Source organism: Cupressus sempervirens, chromosome 1, assembly GCF_028749045.1.
Source record: "Cupressus sempervirens isolate cs-2001-9-10 chromosome 1, ASM2874904v1, whole genome shotgun sequence".
Taxonomy (NCBI): domain Eukaryota; kingdom Viridiplantae; phylum Streptophyta; class Pinopsida; order Cupressales; family Cupressaceae; genus Cupressus; species Cupressus sempervirens.
This window is the reverse complement of record NC_143118.1, coordinates 535,209,716-535,230,370: the sequence shown is the minus strand read 5'-3', so window position 1 is coordinate 535,230,370 and position 20,655 is coordinate 535,209,716. Positions and strand designations below refer to the sequence as shown.

The following is a 20,655-nucleotide window of genomic DNA, read 5'->3' as shown; positions in this document are numbered from 1 at the left end:
TAATATTTGTGAGAAAATTTAATTTCCAATCTTTTTAATACAAATATTTTTAAAATATAATTTTAAAAAATTAACATAGAAATATGAATAAGAATAAATATATAATGCTAAATTATAACTTATACAAAGTTTATGGATACTTTGTAGTTATAAAAAAGAATTATTACCATATAAGACTCAAATGAATTTGACCAATCAAACATTTGGAAAATAATTTTTCTATTTTTTAAACTTGAAAAAACAAACATTTATATATAGGAAGAATATAAGCATAACAAAATATATAATATGATAAATTGTAATTGGTTCAAAGTAATTATTTTAATCACTAGTTAATACTTGAAATTCATAAAATGTTGAAATAGTACTTAGTTTTTGGGCAAGTACTGATAAGGGGAGCTCAAATGCAGTGAATCGATTAACTTTATAATGCCTGTGCATTTTATCAATAGGCAATTACTAACATACATGTCTTCAGTGTTGATTTAGATCTTCTGGAAAAAAATGTCAGAGTATTGTCATGCAGTCCTATGAGGGGATTGGGAAGACATCTTCAAGAAGAGAAAATATGCTGTAAAAGAACCCGAAATGAAGAGCTCGGTCGTGTAACATCCTCTGGTCCAGTTCTGAATACAAGAATGCCACATTAATGACCACAATAAGGTATTTCAGGACTAGTCATGTTTATTTACAAGCAGAATCATGATATGCACATAAGTAGCTTAACTTTTTAGAATTATGAAGAAATACATAAAGGAGCACTCCTTGTACTCCATATCTGCTCTCTAAAAATCCTTATATTGTTTTATAAGCGGTGACATTTGCTGGACCTTTATATTCATGTTTCAAGAGGTTTGCATGGGCCACAGAAAGATGGCTGTATTAGTGTGGAATGCAATTCCAAAATGTCAAAAATGCTCCTTCCTTGTATATGGTTTACATGCTACAGAGCAGGCAATGAACCTGATTTTTATGATTTCAAGAAGACTCGAAGTTCTCCACGATCACCACGAGTAATTCGCAGATCGTCATCCAAAAATGTGACTTTGAACTCGCCACTTCGTAGACTAGATGGGGGCCTGAAAATTTCTGGTATTTCAGGTAGCTGAACTTGGGGGAGTTGTGATAAGCCACCCAATGGTTGGACAATAGTCCTTTCGAAGATTATTCTGATGTTTGCAGAATCTAATGCATAAAAGTTAAAGAGTGTAAATCAAACAAACCCAGTACAATAGGTGGAACACTGAACTAGAACTGACAGAGAATTGCTTTCTACAAGGGGAAACACACCTATGAGTTCAAATGTGTGGGCCAAAGTTGCAGTAACTTCAATTGGTGGAAGTGGCCAAAGTGTGCCAATCTGAAGGTTCACAATGTTATCAAACTCTCTTCGAACAACATCTATCCGTTGAAAGACCTATTAGACAAATACAAAGTTAAGAGGCCCACAAGTCCAATAAAATATCAACAACCACAAGAGTTGAAAGAAATTCATTGACTCATCTTCTATTGAGAGCACCTGGCCTAAAGTCAGTGGAAGCCTTCCTGTAGGGGGTCCTGGACGAAGTCCACCAAGACTGCCAGATGCAAAGGCGCTGCTGTAGACTAATCGCCATCTTCCCTGCAGTTTATCAAGATCTGTAGAAAGGTCAACTGTGCTTCCTGAAGCTTCAAGTTCCCTCGCAGGAGTGTCTACAGCCATCACATCCACTTCATTTGCAATGAGCCCTCTATCCAACCCAGCAACAGCACTCTGCATGACATCTTATCATTGATAAGTATGAGATAATTTCCACAGCAAGTCAAATTGTGATATTGCTACCTTATCATTGTTATTGTTCTAAATTTCAAGTTTCCTCTACAAGAGAATGAATATGATAGTAAGATCACTTATCGCATTTACCACATCATGAACTAGATAAAGCATGGGAAGTCAAATATCCTGCAACGGAAGCAAACAAATGTTGTTTCTAGGCATTATGATGTTTATATCATGAAGCTGGACCATTCAATTACAGCAGTTATTGTAGACCTAATTTAAGTGTAATCAGATTGCAAGAACAGGGATTCAATTTTTTTGATAAGCTAAAGAGAAAATTAATGAACAGAAGATTAAATCTTCACCAATTTCATACGAAAGGTAGAAATTGCCATGTCCAAAGAATGTTCTAGGAAACTTTTGATTTACAATTTAACACCATGGCAACCGAAGGTATGCTTGATCCTATTTGCTCTTTGTTTTCTGTTATTATTTTATCTCCTACCTTGATCTGTCGACAAGTTACATAGTAGTAATAATGGGATATAATCTATCATATATTTGAGATATCTTAACAAAATATTCAAAATTCGTTGAGCAAGTACTTAAGCCAAAAAATGTAAGAGTTCGCTTTAAAATCATCCATAAGGGCAAAATCATGTTTTGTGGACTTCTTTTGGACCGAAGGGGTGGGTACGGACACTAAAGACATCAACTGACATCCATCTTCCGGAAGATCACTGGTTAGAGTCAATCCGTATGTGATAACCAGGTGGTATTTTGATTTTTTGGTCTGAAGCGAATTCCAATTACATTTTTTTCTCCTAATTTAGTCCAGCAAAACCCAATCTGTGTATCAGTCTGATGCAGGTGCATTCTAGAGATTTGTAGATTACTACACATATAGGCAATTGTTTGTTTGTGACCTTCCAATAATCTCGTACTGATCCAAAACCAATTATTTAGAAAATACATAGGGAATTAGAGGACTATTTATTATGAGTAATTGGAAAATATTTGTTTGTTATTAACAGTGATCAAGAGATCAATTTATACAAGAAGACTAGACAATGTTTCCTTAAAAAACAATCATAAAGAATAGAAACATTATATTCTAGAAACAGAAAACTAAATATTAGAAACATTCTAATATTTACAGAAGATTACAATAGATGACCATTAGATACTAAATAGAGACAATAGAAACTATCTATTATCACAATACCCTCCCTTAATGGTTAATCTATCTTGAGCACGAAGTTGTCAAAAAGTGTAAAAGGCAGATTCTGTCTGCTCAAGGGGCTCCGCACTGTTCGCTATGGATTGCAAACCATATTGCTTAGATAGGGCAGCTAAGTGCTTCTAACATTCAACCTTCATGTGCCCATACTTGTGGCGATAGTTGCATTGAATGTTCTTTTTCCAGAAGCCTTTTGAATCTGGAGCAGAGGATGTCTGCTGAGAAGACTGCTGATGATATTTGGATAATGCTCCAAAACTTTGCAGATGACCATAATGCTCCAAATCAAACCCCAAAAAGCCATGATTATTAGGAGAAAATCGAAAAAACCGAACATGATTTTTGGGGTGAAAAATCAATCAAAACCTAACATAATTTTTAGGTTTAAAATCAATCAAAACTTGATAATATAAAGCTTCATTTTATAGGAAAAACGGTTAAACCCAACAAATAAATTTTGAGAAAAACATTACAAACCCACAAAGGAATCCCACCAAACTTTGCAAAATATAGAAGAAATTTTAGACAAACCCATAAGAAATTTTTTTTAGGGAAAAAAATATGAAAACCCATAAGAAATATATTTGAGGGAAAAAATTATAAAAAGCCATCAGAATTTTGAAGGGAGGCAAAACATGAGAATTTGCATAGTAAATCAACTTATGCAAACAACATGCAAGTATATGCAACCCTCAAAAAGTAGAGACCCAAAAAATTTGAAGGGTGACCCAGATGAGAGCTCGAAAAACCTAGAATGAATATGTTGTCGGTTTTTGAATTGGCTGGCTCGAAAATTGAGGCACCCAGAAAAAATAAACAACCAAAAAACCCATCAACAATATCTAAAAAAAATTGATCCAATACAAAAAATTAGGGTTTTGAACAAAAACGGCCCTACTGCAAAAAAACTACAAAAAATAGTGGAAATGTACAAAAAAACCAAACGGATCTGGACAGAAAGGGATTGCAGAACCGAACTAAAAGTCGGTGGATTCAGATCTCTCAAAATGGAAACCCTAGTCGGATTATAAAGAGAGTTGGAAGCAAATATGCATGTAAATAATTTTGAAAATAAAAGGCAGATAATATTGTTGTCACCTAGGTTTGCACCCTTGTCCAAGGCCTATGCGCGAGGACAACCTAGTGAAACATGGAAACAACCTCCAAGCTGTGGGACTTGAACTACGAGGTTGAGTCTTCGGAGAAGGCCGGCTTCCTCTTACTGTCAAGGCGCACCTATCTATTCTCAGAAGGGAAAGGGAGAAAGAGAGCGTTAAAGCAAATCTACCTAGTCTAATCTAAGGCGGTGATGCACCAAAACAGAGTGTTCAGACTCATTCCTGCCCATATATATACTACAAAACCAGAATAACATACAAAATTCATACACATCCAGACTTATATCGATCAATAATCACATACAGATCAGAAAAAACCAACCGAATGACACTAGGAAAAGGAGATTTCACTTATGTATTATCCAATAGGCCAAAGATAGACATAGTATGCAGATCATTGATCTCAACAATACACCAATGGGAGGCAAAGTGATGCACATTCACACTGATGGCTGAAAGAGATGATACAGGCTATTACATGGCTCAGAGACAAAGGGGTTTTACACTGCAAGTCTGCAAGCAGTAGCAGAGAAAATCAGAAAGAATCGACCTTGAGAACAGATCACAAAATTGCCTTTATAGATCAAGCATAACTGAAGATTTCCACGTTACATTCACTTCTTAACTACTGGCATTAACTTCCCATCTTGAGAATCCAATCGGGGATCTGATTGAAATCCTGGCCTGCATACCGAGAAAAATTTCTTTCTGAGAAGAGCCTGGAGAAGATAGAAACGGCGCCACAACATTCCTTGACATGGTAGATGGATCGACCGGATGGGTGGAGTGTCCTTATGTCCTGCATTCATTCCTGGTAGGTCGGAAATGATCGTGAAGATCAGATCGCAAGATACGTCGATCGTCTTTGCATCTTGGTTCATGAATCATCCTAGCCTATCAGTCGACCCGATTTCTTATATGCCGACTAGGCCACGCGGGCCAACCGTAATCCTTTGTTTTGCCACCTGGAGAGTCCTTCCGTGGTTGACTGCCTTCATCGAACTAACCGCGTCACCCTACCATCTAACCGCTGGCCGTTAGCTAATTGCCACGTCGAAACCCGGACCCGCGAGGACACGTGTCAATCGGGCGCGATGTCACCATGGTAAAAATCTTGCAGCTTCACTAAGGCGACATGGCGCCTACCGTTGATCTTTTCTCATCCGACGATCACGAAGACTCGTCTTGACCTCCCGTAACCCTCTGTTTCTATTGATTCGCCGGGCCCGCTAATACGTGGCGTCCTCCTGTTGGTTTGTCGGTCATCCCATCCTAACTGCTTCTGACGGCATGAAATGCAGCCTCGCCAGGACACGTGGCGCACGGGCGCTATGTCGCTGATGCTAAAGTCCGGGCAGTTCCCGATGGTGAGATAGCGCCAGCCGTAGATCTTTGCAGATTTGACGATCAGAGCGACATCGTACTTCACTCGCCGTCCCTTCTAAAAACTACTGGGCCCGTGGTACGCCGTGTCTTGACATATACACATGGCATCATCTGATTGGTGAACCCGAGACTTGATCCATAGAATGGCCATGCGGCGGATGGGTGCTATGTCGCCATGATAACATCTGCGCATCTCCGCCATAGCGAGATGGCGCCATCCGTTGATGCAATCAAATCCGACGGTGGAGATCATAAATCTTGACTGTGCCAACCGTACTGATAGAGACTCCAGCCTGGTTACATGCGGCGGTTCCTTACTGGCCCAGCGGAACACCACCAGGCAATCTTGCGACCTGGCCTCACAGGGTGACCACGTGTCGACCAGGCGCCATGTCGCTATGGGAAAATCGAGGCTAAATTCCCATAGCGCCATAGCGCCCAACCGATGACATGTCCCTATCTGTGCGTGGTTCCTTTTGATTCGCTGTCGTGGCACCGGGCTCCACCAACTGGGCAGATGAGGTACATAATGGGGCCCAATATTTTGTCTGAAGCTCTCGCTGTTTATTTTCTCCGGCCCGCCAAACTTTACCCGACCGTCGCAACATTTTTTCGGCAACGTGACCCGCCCGCCGACGTGAGCATCTCCGCCGGGCGCTGTCGCCATGGAGATTTTCCGGTTGGCGTGCGATAGCGCCATAGCGCCTGCGGCGCCGAAAAACTTTCCCGACCCGCCCTCCGTTGTAGCCCAACCGCCGGGCCCACCAAACACGTGTCAATCGGGCGCAATGTCGCTGATACTATCTCCCGTGCAACTTCCGATGACGAGATCGCGCCGACCGTCAATCCATCTAAAATCTGACGGAAGAGAAACTTTGGCGGGTCGGGGCATTAAAATAACAATTTTTTAGGCTAACCGTTGAACAAGCCGCGGATTTGAATTTGAGTCTTTGGCGGTAAAACCAGAGGTAACACTTCTGGCAACTCGCAGGGGGCATGAGCCTGCTCAATGCATGACCAGTGCCTGAGAATGATCCATTGGGCTATGGAGTCGGAAAGAGGACCAGGAGGCACAAAGCTGAGAGCTGCAAGAACCCTAACCCTTAAAGAGGAAATCAAAACATTAAAAACCCTTAAGGTTCTAGCTCTGCTTCTATGATTGGAAACAAAAAAAACAGGACCTCCTCAGCAGTGTGAGACATGTCAAAAATGACTCACGAAGAGAGCCATGTGCTCGTGCACTTATTGCAAAACAGAAACAAGCAGGAAGCAACTGGATTAACTATGTACATGGATTCACAACCCTTCATAAACAGGGCTTCAGATAGATCCCATTGACTGGAATGGGTAGAATTTCACCACTTGGCCTGCTTAGTTGGAATGCGTTGGCCTGTTTGCAACTGGAAATCAGATAAGGGCCACTCCATAATGGGTCAAATTTGGAGTGCCTTCCTGGTTTTGCTCTGTCTGAGTCCCACTTGAGAACTAAATCTCCCTCTCTGAAGATTCTGGCCCTTGCCTTCTTGTCAAAATTCCTCTTCATCTGTTGCTGGTGAATCTCTAGAGTTTTCATGGCTTTGTTTCTCTTTTCTTCCAACTCAATTAGTTCTGCCATTCTTACTGACATGGCATCATCTTCAACCAGTTCCAGCTGATGAGCCAACTCCAAGGATGGGAACTCCAATGAGATTGGGAGTCTAGCTTCCCTACCATATACTAGCACAAAAGGTGAATTCCCAATAGATCTCTTGGGTGTTATCCTATCAGCCCACAGAGCAGTCCTTAATTTCTTGTGCCAGGTCCTCTGATTGTCTTCTATTGTCCTCTTCATAATTCTGATCAGATTCTTGTTGGAAGATTCAGCCAAACCATTACCCTGAGGATAGTAGTTCGATGATGTGCTCAGGTAGATATTGTGATTCATGGCCCATGCACAAATTTGGGTTCCAACAAAAGACTTGGCATTATCTGAGATGATAGTAGAAGGAGCACCAAATCTAGATACAATTCCATCAAGGAATTCAACAACTGATGGCTCTGTGGCATCCTTCAAGGCAACTGCCTCTGTCCATCTAGTGAAATAATTAGTAGCAGCCAAGATCCATTTATGACCTGCACTAGATGGAGGATTAATGGGGCCTATAAAATCCAACCCCCACTGAGTGAAGGGCTGATCCACCTGAATAGGATGAAGAGGAAGAGCTACAAGTCTCTGTTTGCCTGAGAAAAAAGCACATTTCTCACATTTCCTCACATACCTGTAACAATCATGGAACAGAGATGGCCAATAATATCCAGCCCTCATGATCTTCATAGCGGTTGTTCTTGCAGAGAAGTGGCCGCCATCAGGGCCATCATGGAGTTCTCTAATCACCCTTTCAGCCTGATCCTCTTCAACACACCTCAACAGGGTCCCATTAAAATCCCTCCTGAATAGGATATTGTCAATCACAACATAGGGAATGGATTGTAGTCTATATTGTCTTCTTTTAGTTCTGTCCAATCCCTGAGGGTATCCATTCCCTAATAAGAAATTCTTCATGTCATTTATCCAGCTCCTTGGACCGTCAGCGTACCTTTCCTCCTGCTGCTCTGCTATCACCATGGCAACTTCTTCATCTGAGTTCTGATCTGATAACATTTCTTTACATAATCCTCTTCCTCTTACCAATTTGGTAATCTGAATGTCAACATCATATTCCATTACCCTAGTGATCCATCCAGCTCTCTTCTCACTGACATCTTTGTTTAACAGGAAGTCTTTTACACTTGCATGGGGTACCAACAAATGGATCTTATTATGGGATAAGAGGTGTCTGAACTTCTTCAAGGCTCTAATGACTACAAGGGCTTGCTTCTCAACAAAGCTATACTTATCTTCATATTCCTTAAGCCCTTCACTAAAGAAGGCTATGGGCTGCTCCTCATTCTTGTCATTTGTTTGGGTCAAGACAGCGGAGATACTTGACTCACCACCTGAGGTGTAGAGGATGAAATCTTTCTCAAATTTTGGGTTCATGAGGGTAGGGGCCGATGCTATGGCTGCCTTGATCTTTTCAAAACTCTCCTTCCCCTCCTTGGTCCATGAGAAGACCATATCTTTCTTGAGCATGGCTGTAAGGGGTTTCACCATGGTGGCAAGATTAGGAATAAACCTTCTTACAAAATTTATCCTACCAAGGAAACTTTGTAGCCCTTTCTTGTGTTTAGGGAGAGGAAGGGCAAGTATTGCTTTTGTTCTTTCTGGATCAACGGTCAATCCATCCTTAGATACAATGTGTCCCAATAGTTTTCCCTGGTTTGTAGCAAGGACACATTTGGCTGGGTTGAGAGATACCCCAAACTCTCTACATCTTAGAAATACTTGTCTCAAATGATCAAGATGATCCTCCACATTCTTGGAATACACAGTTATATCATCAAGGTATACCAAGACAAACTTGTCAATTAATCTTCTGAAAGCTACCTCCATTGCCTTTTGGAATGTGGCACCTGCATTTGTTAATCCAAATGGCATTTTGCAATAAGCATAGGTGCCCCATTTAGTAGTAAATGCTGTCTTGTATCTATCAGACTCTTTAACCAGCACTTGGTTATAACCAGAAAACCCATCAAGAAAAGAGAATCTCCTTGACCCACTGACCTTGGACAGAATTTGCTCCATAGAAGGGAGAGGATGGTGATCTTTAAGGGAAGCCTGATTGAGATCCCTAAAGTCCACACACAATCTGATTTCTCCATTCTTCTTCCTCACAGGGACAAGGTTAGCTACCCATGATGAGTGTTTGATGGGAAAAATTATGTTAGCCTCAATCAGTTTGGATGGTTATTTCCTCATTAAAGGTTCAATCTTGGGATTCACTGGCCTCTGTTTTTGCCTTACTGGTTTGACCCTATCAACTAAATCTATGGTATGCTGAAACAAACTAGGGTCGAACCCCTTTAAATCATCATATGTCCAAGCGAATACATCACTAAATTCTTGACATAGATGAATGAAATCTTCTTGCTCAGCTTTAGAACATACCTTCCCCATGTTAAGAGATTTTCCATCAGCAATAGTAACTAGGGCATGGTCATCCTTTTCTGCAGCTAGATTCATCCCTTTGCCTCTTGTTTGATCATCAGGATTAAAGACGCCTTCCAAGGTAATGAGACCCTTGGGCAGCTTGTTGGAACTGAGATGAATGATCTGATCACCATATTGATCTTGTAGTCTTAGCTGATTTCTCCCTGAAAATTCTGCTTCATTCTGTAAGAAGCTCACAATTTGCTCATCAGACTCGAACACTTGCCAATGAGTATTATTATCAGGAACAGCAGGCCTCACCACTACCCTTATTTGTTGTTTCTTTTCTTCCTCAAGATTCCCTGGCACATCATAAGATGCACCCACTGCTGCAAGTCTGTCAGCATGTTTATTTTCTTTCCTAGGAATGCTTTGAATGTTAAATGCATTGAAACCCTCAAGCAAATCCCAGACTCTATGTTTATAAGACTTGAGCAGGCCATTTTTGGTGATATTCTGATTTCTCATTTGGTTCACTACCAACTCGCTGTCCCCATATACTTTCAAGGCTTGAATTCCCCTCTTTTGGGCAAGTAGGAGACCTTGGATCAAGGATTCATACTCGGCCACATTATTGGTACAACTGAATTGGAACCTAAAAGAGAAGTAGTATCTTATTTGTGTAGGAGAGATCAACATAACACCAGCCCCTGATCCATTTCTATTCCTTGAGCCACCAAAGTACATACTCCATACTCCATTTATGTCATCATTAGTCCTAACAAGGTCAGGAACTTGAACCTCTTTCTCTATTATGCAATATGTACTAAGGCCTGTCTCAAGGGTTTTCGACATAGGTTCAAACTGACATGTATTTGCCCACTCATCCAAGAAGAAATCAGGAATCTCTGCTATGGAAGTGACAGGCTCGTTTACTATGTTATTTTCGTTCACCTCTAGGATAGGGCAATTCATATTGATGAAGTTGGGAGTGTAGGGTTCAGTGTGATGAAGGGCTTGAGGTTCTGCTCTTATTGAAGCATTGGCCCCATATCTGGTCTTAAATGACATGTAAGACCAATCAGCAGATATGAATCCACCAATTTGAGCAGTGAAGTCTCTCGAAAGACAGATGGCAAAATAGGGCTTAACCTCAGCAACAGATATGTCTTGAATCACAGTACAACCAGGGCATGCATGTAGGGCCATTTCCACACTTCTAAGGATGCCTACGGTTTTGACAGTACTCCCATCTAGTTGTAACACATTCCTAACAATAGGCTCATATTTCATCCCTAAAGCATCAGCAACACACCTAGGCATTACTGAGCTGCTAGCCCCCGAATCTATCATGCAATTATGGACTAATTTGCCCCCTATAATCAAAGAAACATAAAATGGAGGAGGTCTAACCTTTTTATTTGCCTCCACATCTCTTGCTGGTTGTACTAAACTAGTGGCACTCTCCATGGTAGATGACTGATCCTTGGGCTCAATCCTTTCCAATTCTTGCTGCAGCATCTTCCTCTGCATTGGTATGGTAGCAACAGCATCCCACATGGAAATGTTTACATTGGTCTTCTTCATTTGCTCTACCACACTTAATGGGGCACTAGGGATTTTGGTAGAAACTTTGGGGGCTGCACTTACAAGAGGTTGAGATGGGGCAACAAAAGGATCACTTGCGTCCTCATTTCTCGGACCTTGCTTTTGCTGTTGTGAAGTGTTTGTCTGCTCATTTGCTGTTTGTGTGTTAGGTATAACACTTGAAGTTGAGGCCTGCTTAGGAGAAGGAGGAGCAGCATGTTCCATAGCTCTCTTCTTGCTTCTTGTGTTATGAGCAACGGAGTCCTGGTTTACATTACAATGTTCCTCCATCTGGTGATTCATAAAAGAGCAATCACCCTGCCTCTGAACATATGAGGCCTCCTTGGGATGATCTTCTTTGTGTGATTGCTTTACCGTGGACTCCTGGACAGTTAGGGCCAAATAAGATTCTGCTTTCTGACATAGGCAGTAGGTATAAGAATAGTTACATGAGGGACAAAAATCTTGGTCTTGGGCCAAGTTATTTTGAGGGACTATAGCTCTGTTCTGATTTGAGCTTGAAGCAGAAGCATGACTATTCTGCCTATTCTGATCAAAAGAGCTATTCCACTGATTAGGAGGCCTGCCACCACTTGGAGCCTGATATTGCAATTGGGGAGGCTTGCCACCTTGGGCCTGCTGTCTTTCTAAGGCCACCACCTTGTTACTCATCTTTTGTATTAGAGAAAAACTATCCTCTAGTCTCTTCCCTTGGTCCTTCAACTCCCTCCCCTGCTCTTGTAATTTTTTATCCAGGGTCTTTTCTCTTTTATTTGCGTTCAGTACTAGACCTTGGAGCATTTCCTTGAGTTCATCTATTCCGTTTGAGGATGTGGAAGCTTGGGGAACTGGAGTAAGGGCTTGTGATGTAGAAATTGTAGGGAGAGGGGCTATTGCTGGTTGGTGGTTGGGAACATCAGGAAAGAAAGGCATAGGAGGCCTTGGAGCCAACTTTCCTCCTTGTATTAGAATGTTCTCAGCTTTTATGGCTGTCTCATAAGCATTAGGTAATGTATCTCCTCCCATAGTTTGGATTGTGGTGGCAATATCACTGTTAAAAGCTCTAAGGTAATGCAAGAAGGCATTACCAGGGGTAGGTTTCACTATAGTAGGTATTCTATCCCATGTCTTTTGGAATCTGTAATTAAAATCAGTCATACATTCATGGGGGGCTCTTTTTATTGTAGTCAGCTGCTCTAATAGTGACAAATGGTCACTCTTATCCTCAAAATGTTTGCATAATCCTGCTCCTAGTCCATCCCAATCAATTATGGAACCATGAGCTAAGCCTCTATACCACTGTAATGCTTTTCCTTTTAAAGATGAGGCTAGAAGTATGACAGCAACATCATCTTCTGTAATACCATGAATATTGCAGACATTCGCTACCTCTTGGATATGCTCTAGGGGGGAAATAGAAGTTTCACTAGTAAAATCAGGTATGCTTTTTAGTGCAGCTACTGGTATATCGTGTCTTTGGGCTAACAACAGAGGACTTCCACCATTAAAGGTGGCAAAAGGATGAACTCTTGGCTGTGCCATATAAACAAGTGTTCTATTGATGAGTGCTGATGGCAATCTAGGCTGAGTTCGGACAGTAGGAGTAGAGACAGATCTCACAGGTATATTGATTGTTACTCCACCTCTAACTGGTGATAATGAAGCTCTAGCCCTCCTTCTTCTAGGACTTGAAAGTGAGAGTTCTTGATATTGAAAATTACCTCTAGAAGACGCCCTTGTTTCAGCTCTGGGCATGAATTTCTGCAACTTTGGCCTGAAACCAGATTTGTTGATGCTCAGAGTCGCCAAGTACTTGATGAATCAGCCTCTTGAAGGCTTGAATACTGAAGCCAGCACTACTTCTTCAGCATTAATCTCAGAAACTCTTTCTTCTTTTGACACCAGTAGACATGAAATCTCCTGATATAGGTCCCACCGGGCGTGCCAAAAACTGTTGTCACTTAGGTTTGCACCCTTGTCCAAGGCCTATGCGCGAGGACAACCTAGTGAAACATGGAAACAACCTCCAAGCTGTGGGACTTGAACTACGAGGTTGAGTCTTCGGAGAAGGCCGGATTCCTCTTACTGTCAGGGCGCACCTATCTATTCTCAGAAGGGAAAGGGAGAAAGAGAGCGTTAAAGCAAATCTACCTAGTCTAATCTAAGGCGGTGATGCACCAAAACAGAGTGTTCAGACTCATTCCTGCCCATATATATACTACAAAACCAGAATAACATACAAAAGTCATACACATCCAGACTTATATCGATCAATAATCACATACAGATCAGAAAAAACCAACCGAATGACACTAGGAAAAGGAGATTTCACTTATGTATTATCCAATAGGCCAAAGATAGACACAGTATGCAGATCATTGATCTCAACAATACACCAATGGGAGGCAAAGTGATGCACATTCACACTGATGGCTGAAAGAGATGATACAGGCTATTACATGGCTCAGAGACAAAGGGGTTTTACACTGCAAGTCTGCAAGCAGTAGCAGAGAAAATTAGAAAGAATCGACCTTGAGAACAGATCACAAAATTGCCTTTATAGATCAGGCATAACTGAAGATTTCCACGTTACATTCACTTCTTACCTACTGGCATTAACTTCCCATCTTGAGAATCCAATTGGGGATCTGATTGAAATCCTGGCCTGCATACCGAGAAAAATTTCTTTCTGAGAAGAGCCTGGAGAAGATAGAAACGGCGCCACAACATTCCCTGACATGGTAGATGGATCGACCGGATGGGTGGAGTGTCCTTATGTCCTGCATTCATTCCTAGTAGGTCGGAAATGATCGCGAAGATCAGATCGCAAGATACGTCGATCGTCTCTGCATCTTGGTTCATGAATCATCCTAGCCTATCAGTCGACCCGATTTCTTATATGCCGACTAGGCCACGCGGGCCAACCGTAATCCTTTGTTTTGCCACCTGGAGAGTCCTTCCGCGGTTGACCGTCTTTATCGAACTAACCACGTCACCCTACCATCTAACCGTTGGCCGTTAGCTAATCGCCACGTCGAAAACCGGACCCACGAGGACACGTGTCAATCGGGCGCGATGTCGCCATGGTAAAAATCTTGCAGCTTCACTAAGGCGACATGGCGCCTACCGTTGATCTTTTCTCATCCGACGATCACGAAGACTCATCTTGACCTCCCGTAACCCTCTGTTTCTATTGACTTGCCGGGCCCACTAATACGTGGCGTCCTCCTGTTGGTTTGTCGGTCATCCCATCCTAACTGCTTCTGACGGCATGAAATGCAGCCCCGCCAGGACACGTGGCGCACGGGCACTATGTCGCTGATGCTAAAGTCCGGGCAGTTCCCGATGGCGAGATAGTGCCAGCCGTAGATCTTTGCAGATCTGACGATCAGAGCGACATCGTACTTCACTCGCCGTCCCTTCTGAAAACTACTGGGCCTGTGGTACGCCGTGTCCTGACATATACACATGGCATCATCTGATTGGTGAACCCGAGACTTGATCCATAGAATGGCCACGCGACGGATGGGCGCTATGTCACCATGATAACATCTGTGCATCTCCGCCATAGCGAGATGGCGCCATCCGTTGATGCAATCAAATCCGACGGTGGAGATCATAAATCTTGACTGTGCCAACCGTACTGATAGAGACTCCAGCCTGGTTACACGCGGCGGTTCCTTACTGGCCCAGCGGAACACCACCAGGCAATCTTGCGACCTGGCCTCACAGGGTGACCACGTGTCGACCAGGCGCCATGTCGCTATGGGAAAATCGAGGCTAAATTCCCATAGCGCCATAGCACCCAACCGATGACATGTCCCTATCTGTGTGTGGTTCCTTTTGATTCGCTGCCGTGGCACCGGGCTCCGCCAACTGGGCAGATGAGGTACATAATGGGGCCCAATATTTTGTCTGAAGCTCTCGCTGTTTATTTTCTCCGGCCCGCCAAACTTTACCCGACCGTCGCAACATTTTTTCGGCAACGTGACCCGCCCGCCGACGTGAGCATCTCCGCCGGGCGCTATGTCGCCATGGAGATTTTCCGGTTGGCGTGCGATAGCGCCATAGCGCCTGCGGCACCGAAAAACTTTCCCGACTCGCCCTCCGTTGTAGCCCAACCGCCGGGCCCACCAAACACGTGTCAATCGGGCGCGATGTCGCTGATACTATCTCCCGTGCAACTTCCGATGACGAGATCGCGTCGACCGTCAATCCATCTAAAATCTGACAGAAGAGAAACTTTGGCAGGTCGGGGCATTAAAATAACAATTTTTTAGGCTAACCGTTGAACAAGCCGCGGATTTGAATTTGAGCCTTTGGCGGTAAAACCAGAGGTAACAAATATCAACCAAGAAATTATAATTATTTTCAAAAAAATTTAGAGTTTGGCTAAGATACCATATTGCGAAGTAACTGGAAAATATTTTCTTGTTATTAACAGTTATCAAGCAATCAATTTATACAAGAAGACTAAACGATGTTTCCTTAAGAAACAATCATAAAGAATAGAAACATTATATTCTAGAAACAGAAAACTAAATATTAGAAACATTCTAATAATTATAGAAAATTACAATAGATAACCATTAGATACTAAACAAAGATAATAGAAACTATCTATTATCATAATAATATTATGGACTGTTGTTTGATCTTTCTTAAATCGGTTGATATGTTACAAATTTGTTATAGACTTTTATTAGTCTATTTGTATGTATAGGAACAGAAAACAATTCAGCCTTGAGACAGGGATAATTTATGTACAAGAAGAAATATGATATATTCTCTCTAAATTCTCTGCTATTGATCTATATCTTGGTGGTATTTGCTCCACATCATTATTGTATCAAAGCTAATGGTAGTTGATCTTGAAGACGTCATAAGCAGTAGGTTGTAGATTGTCTGTCTGAAAGTGATGCTCATGCTGCAGCCAAATGAATGTCCGTTGGCTGTAGATTTTTGTGAATCACTACTCTGAAACTGCTGCAACAGTTGAAGGAAAGTTGCCCCAGTCATAGCATTTGCATAAGCTGCTACAGACTACAAAGAACCTGAAGTTGCTAGAAACCATTGAATCCGAGGGAAAGAATCACAAAATTTCTGAAAAGCATTTTCTAAGGCTGCCTATGAAGAAAAGAAAAGAGGTTGCAGCCACTGATTTGGGAAAAGACAAAAGAATGAAGCTGACCCTTCAAGGAGGTTATAAACATTTTTAGCAGACAATGTTGCCAATTAGAGAGATGTGTGTGTCTATGTTTGCAGCTATAAAAGAGATCAGTATTTTGAAGATTAGCAGCCACCAAAGGTAAAGAGTATAGAGATCAGTGCCCACTCTAAAGAAAGTCGGAAAATTTGTTTCAAGCCCCTGCCAAGGGAGGCACCAAAGAAGTTAGTGTAGAAGCCACAAAATTGAAAAGGGAGGATTGCTAATTTATTTTGCTAAGCTGAAGGAGAGAGCACAGCTCTCAATCTTTGCTACAAATAGAAGAGAATCAACGTCCAAAAGAAATCACCAGACAAAAAAAATTTTAAAAAGGGCTGCAGAGGCTGTCAAAGTGAATGATCTTGGGTTAAAGCCTCATGCATATAAAGTAGATTTCAGAAGAGTTCCCCAACTGCAATTGGAGAAGTATAGATTCAATGGTTGGATCGGAATTTTGGGTTAAGAGCATTGATAATGTATACACTAATGAGATGATCACAACCAAGTTGTGGTCAAAATGATGATGGAAAGCACAATAGCGGTATGAATAGTTAAAATCATAGTTACGGGACTCTACGATTCCGAGCTAGAGTCCACACTTCCAAGGCAAATGACCTCTGGACTTGGACTCAACAGAGTCCTGGCAGAGTCAGTCCTGGCAGAGTCAGCATGGACTCACAGAGTCCCCAGCTCTAGACTCTCTCTGGCAACATGACTCATAAAGTGCAAAAAATAATAAAATAAAGGGTTAAGTGAATTGTTTGTGCTTTATATAACATCCATTTTACCTAAAAAGGTCATTCCATCCTATGCTAATGCTTGTGATAGAGAGAAAAGAGTTAGATAAGAGTATTGAGGTTTTGAGAGAGAAATTAGCAAACCGGTTGCCTCTTCCATTTTGATTGTTGATTGTTTGTGCAACTTTGCAGCTTGCACTTAAGTATTGAGAGGAGCTAAAGGAAGCATTGGAGGAGGCTTCTACAAACTCTTGCATTTCCATTGTTTGTCCAAAAATTGAATGATCTTGTCTTTGTAGTTTATTCACTACAACCTTTGCCTTCTCAGTAGACAGATCCAGGGCACCGATTATATTAGAAATTGTTGATCCACATACAGAGTGGAACACAAAGATTTTTGATCCTGTCTTCAGTGATAAAGATGTGGAGTGGGTTGATTAAGTGGACTGGGAGATAGAGGGAGTAGCGATGACAGTCGAGGCGGGTACAACGCAAGGAGACCGAGTGCAGGACCCTGAGACTAGAAGTGATGGATCTGAGTCTGATGATGAAGATTATGTGGGTGTGGATGAGGATGAGAATGCCCTTGAGGTTCAACCTCGAACACAGGGAGAGAGGATGGCTCTAGAGTCTTTCATCACTTATCTTAGGCGTATTCGTAAGAGGGCATAGGCTACTAGGAGCCTTAGTCTTCTACACTCTAGCTGATATTTTGATATATGTTTTGAACTTTTGATTCTATGGGTTTCATTTATTGTAGACATTTGACAATGACACTATATTTAACTTTATATTATGTTATTCAATTTTTTTCCTTTAGAAATTCGCTTTTATACTTATGTGATCTATGCAAAATTGTGTATGAATGTTAAGTAGCTTTTATTTATTTCAATTATTGTGTATTTGATGTTATTTGACTAAATGATGCATGAAAAAATCTTTAAATCCTTAAAAATCTATGAATTTCATGAGTTTTTTAATTTTCTGCATCCTTGCCAAGTCCTGGCCGAGTTTGAGTCCAAGCCCAATTTTGACTTTTCGAGTCAGAGGCGAGTCCGAGTCACGTAACTATTATCTCCAAAATCTGCGCCCTGATTTGCTTCAAGTCCTAAAACTGTCAACGATTTTAGAGAAACATTGGATCAACCAGAAGTTGTGGGTAACCTATGACCTAGTTGAACCTCCAGATTCTAGGCCGATTCCTATATGATATATCTGATACCTTACTTGTACTAATGTAGACGTGAAAAACTTATATGAAAAAGGGTAAAAAAACAACCTTGAACATGAAAAGCTAATAGATTAAAATAAGGTGATACACCAAGATTGATAACACAAAATACTATTATACCTAAAACACAATGAAAGTTTTTTGACAGATAATCACAAAAACCCCTGCTTGAAGATTTGCTAATTCATATCAATAATTTCAGAGAAGGTTTATGAACTTGAAAATATACGAAAGGAAACTAATCACAATTGAATATATCAACTCAAAACCTATGAAATAGATATTAGATAAGGAAGATGCAAGACAAGACATAATTCAGAAAGGTCTATCAATAAAAGCACAATTTGAATAATGTCAATCACCTTGAAGCATACAACCAAATCTTTCACTCCAAAGCTGGTTTCAATGAAAACTTTATTCCAATCAAAGGCCCAAATAACAATATATTTGCATAATAGCTCAAAATAATCAAGAAACAGATACCAAGGACAAAATCACATAAGCATCCCTCTTTCCTCAAAATCTGAACCCCTTCTTCAAAAATAAGAGGGGCATATAACAACAATACCATCTGCATAATAACAGGAAGTCTGGGTCGAAATAATGAGTTAACTCATTATCAAGAACCTTTAAAATTTCCACAAAAAATGTTCCAAAAATCTCAAACTGAGCCTTCACCATCTATGCACAAGAAAAATCTAAACAAGACCCCAAAACTGCCACAAATAACTCCATAATGCACTCCAAACTCCTCAGTCTGAACTGGGCCTCTAAAAATATCAACTCAGACTGCCCCTTCAAATTTGGGATTAAAAAATATTAACGCCCTCTCAACTGCTTGATACTCCTAGTTGAACTTGATATTACAATGCAACTTTCTTTTAACTCAAAACTCTCCCCTTTTATTTAGTATTATTATTAAATTGCATTTAAAATCTATTATTATCTATTAGTTGATTGCATAATTATCAACTAAAGAAAAATAATAACATTTATAATGAAATGCAATGAATAATAATAACAAGTTTTTGTATTAAAAAAAAATAATATAGACACTTATGAGATAAAGTCTATAATATCATTTTTTTTTTTTTAACTTATATAAAACAAAAAACTCCATATTACATCTTGCATGGACCCAAAAATTCATTCAAATCAATTGAGGAAATAATAAAGGGCAGTCGTGAGTTTTATTTTGTCATTTTTTTTTTGCATAAGGGAGCACAGATGAAAAACAACAGGGTTACTTAGAAACCCTAGCCGCGATGAAAGTCTCAGATCTGTATTTTTCTTTGCCGAGAGTGGTGATTTTCCAACATCTAGGGAGTTCTTCAGATTTATAGCATGAAATGTAATGGTTTTTTGAGGCCACCGACTGGTCACTGCTATTATTTGAAGACAAATCTGCTTTTCTTTGTGGGTTTCTTTCTCCTTCACTGGGCTTTGAATGCCATTTATTTTCTCTCTACAGCCATAGACTCTGATAGCAAGCTGGTTTTTTTTTTTTTTTTAAAGCCATGGTTGCTTGATTTTTCTGGGCACCATGTCTCCTTTGTTGGGCTCTAGAATATATAGTTTTGAACATTTCTCTTTGGCTGCCATTAAACCTTCACATGTGGATTTTTCATGAAATCATGGTGATTATTTGAAGACGCCAACTGTTGCTCCTGCACTTTGAAAGCAAAAACGTGGGTTATTTGCTAGAAGATGTTTTTTTTTGTAAGTAAACTTCTTCTCTTCTTTTCCCTATGAACTTTCTCTACTTAATGGGCATGAAAAATGAAGGGTTTTCTCTAAAAGATGCATTTTCTTTCTCATAGATTCCTTTTGTTGTATATAAAATCTGGGTGTCATTTTATGAGTTTGGATCTTGACTGAAGTTTGGATTTGATGGGTCTTCATTTCTTTATATATTCTGGACATATTTCTCCTTTTGTAAACGCCATAAGGGTTTATTGATGCAATGAAACAGCTGCTATCCTTCATTTCTTTCATGAGCTACAATGTTGTTTGTTCTTTACGCCATTTTATGAGTTTGGATGACATCTTTGTGAGCTTGCTTTGGTAATTTTTCTCCATAAAGGTTTTATTCTGAATGTATGCTTTGAGCAGTTTTCAAGAGTCCATTGACCATCCTTTCAAAAAAAAATTGGAGATTCAACATCACAGTCATAGTTAACAAAAATATCAACTAGAATTTGTGAATCTGTGCAAAGTTTATCCAAGAAATGAAGAGCTATCATCTTATGCTGAAAGCTTGGCTGGGCAACATTTTCTAAGACACGAAGAATCAGCATTGGAAAAAAGACTCCAATCTCAGCTTTCAATCCAGCCCTGAATCTTGATACCAAACTCATAAAGATGGAGCAGTTAAGTTGAAAA

The 20,655-nt window shown here is 40.6% G+C and overlaps 1 protein-coding gene across 1 annotated transcript in view; it reads right to left on the bottom strand.

The window, feature by feature from the left end:
* Window positions 1–405: 405 nt before the first annotated feature.
* FIB4 (Plastid-lipid associated protein PAP / fibrillin family protein) overlaps window positions 406–20,655 on the bottom strand; it is a 36,565-nt gene continuing 16,315 nt past the window's right edge. The window contains exons 2-4 of the mRNA XM_089829931.1: window positions 1,520–1,753; window positions 1,291–1,417; window positions 406–1,185 (exon numbers count right to left, since the gene is read on the bottom strand). Of these exons, the coding sequence (XP_089686057.1) occupies window positions 971–1,185; window positions 1,291–1,417; window positions 1,520–1,753 (576 nt within the window). The 3' untranslated portion in view covers window positions 406–970. The remainder of the gene's footprint in view (window positions 1,186–1,290; window positions 1,418–1,519; window positions 1,754–20,655) is intronic.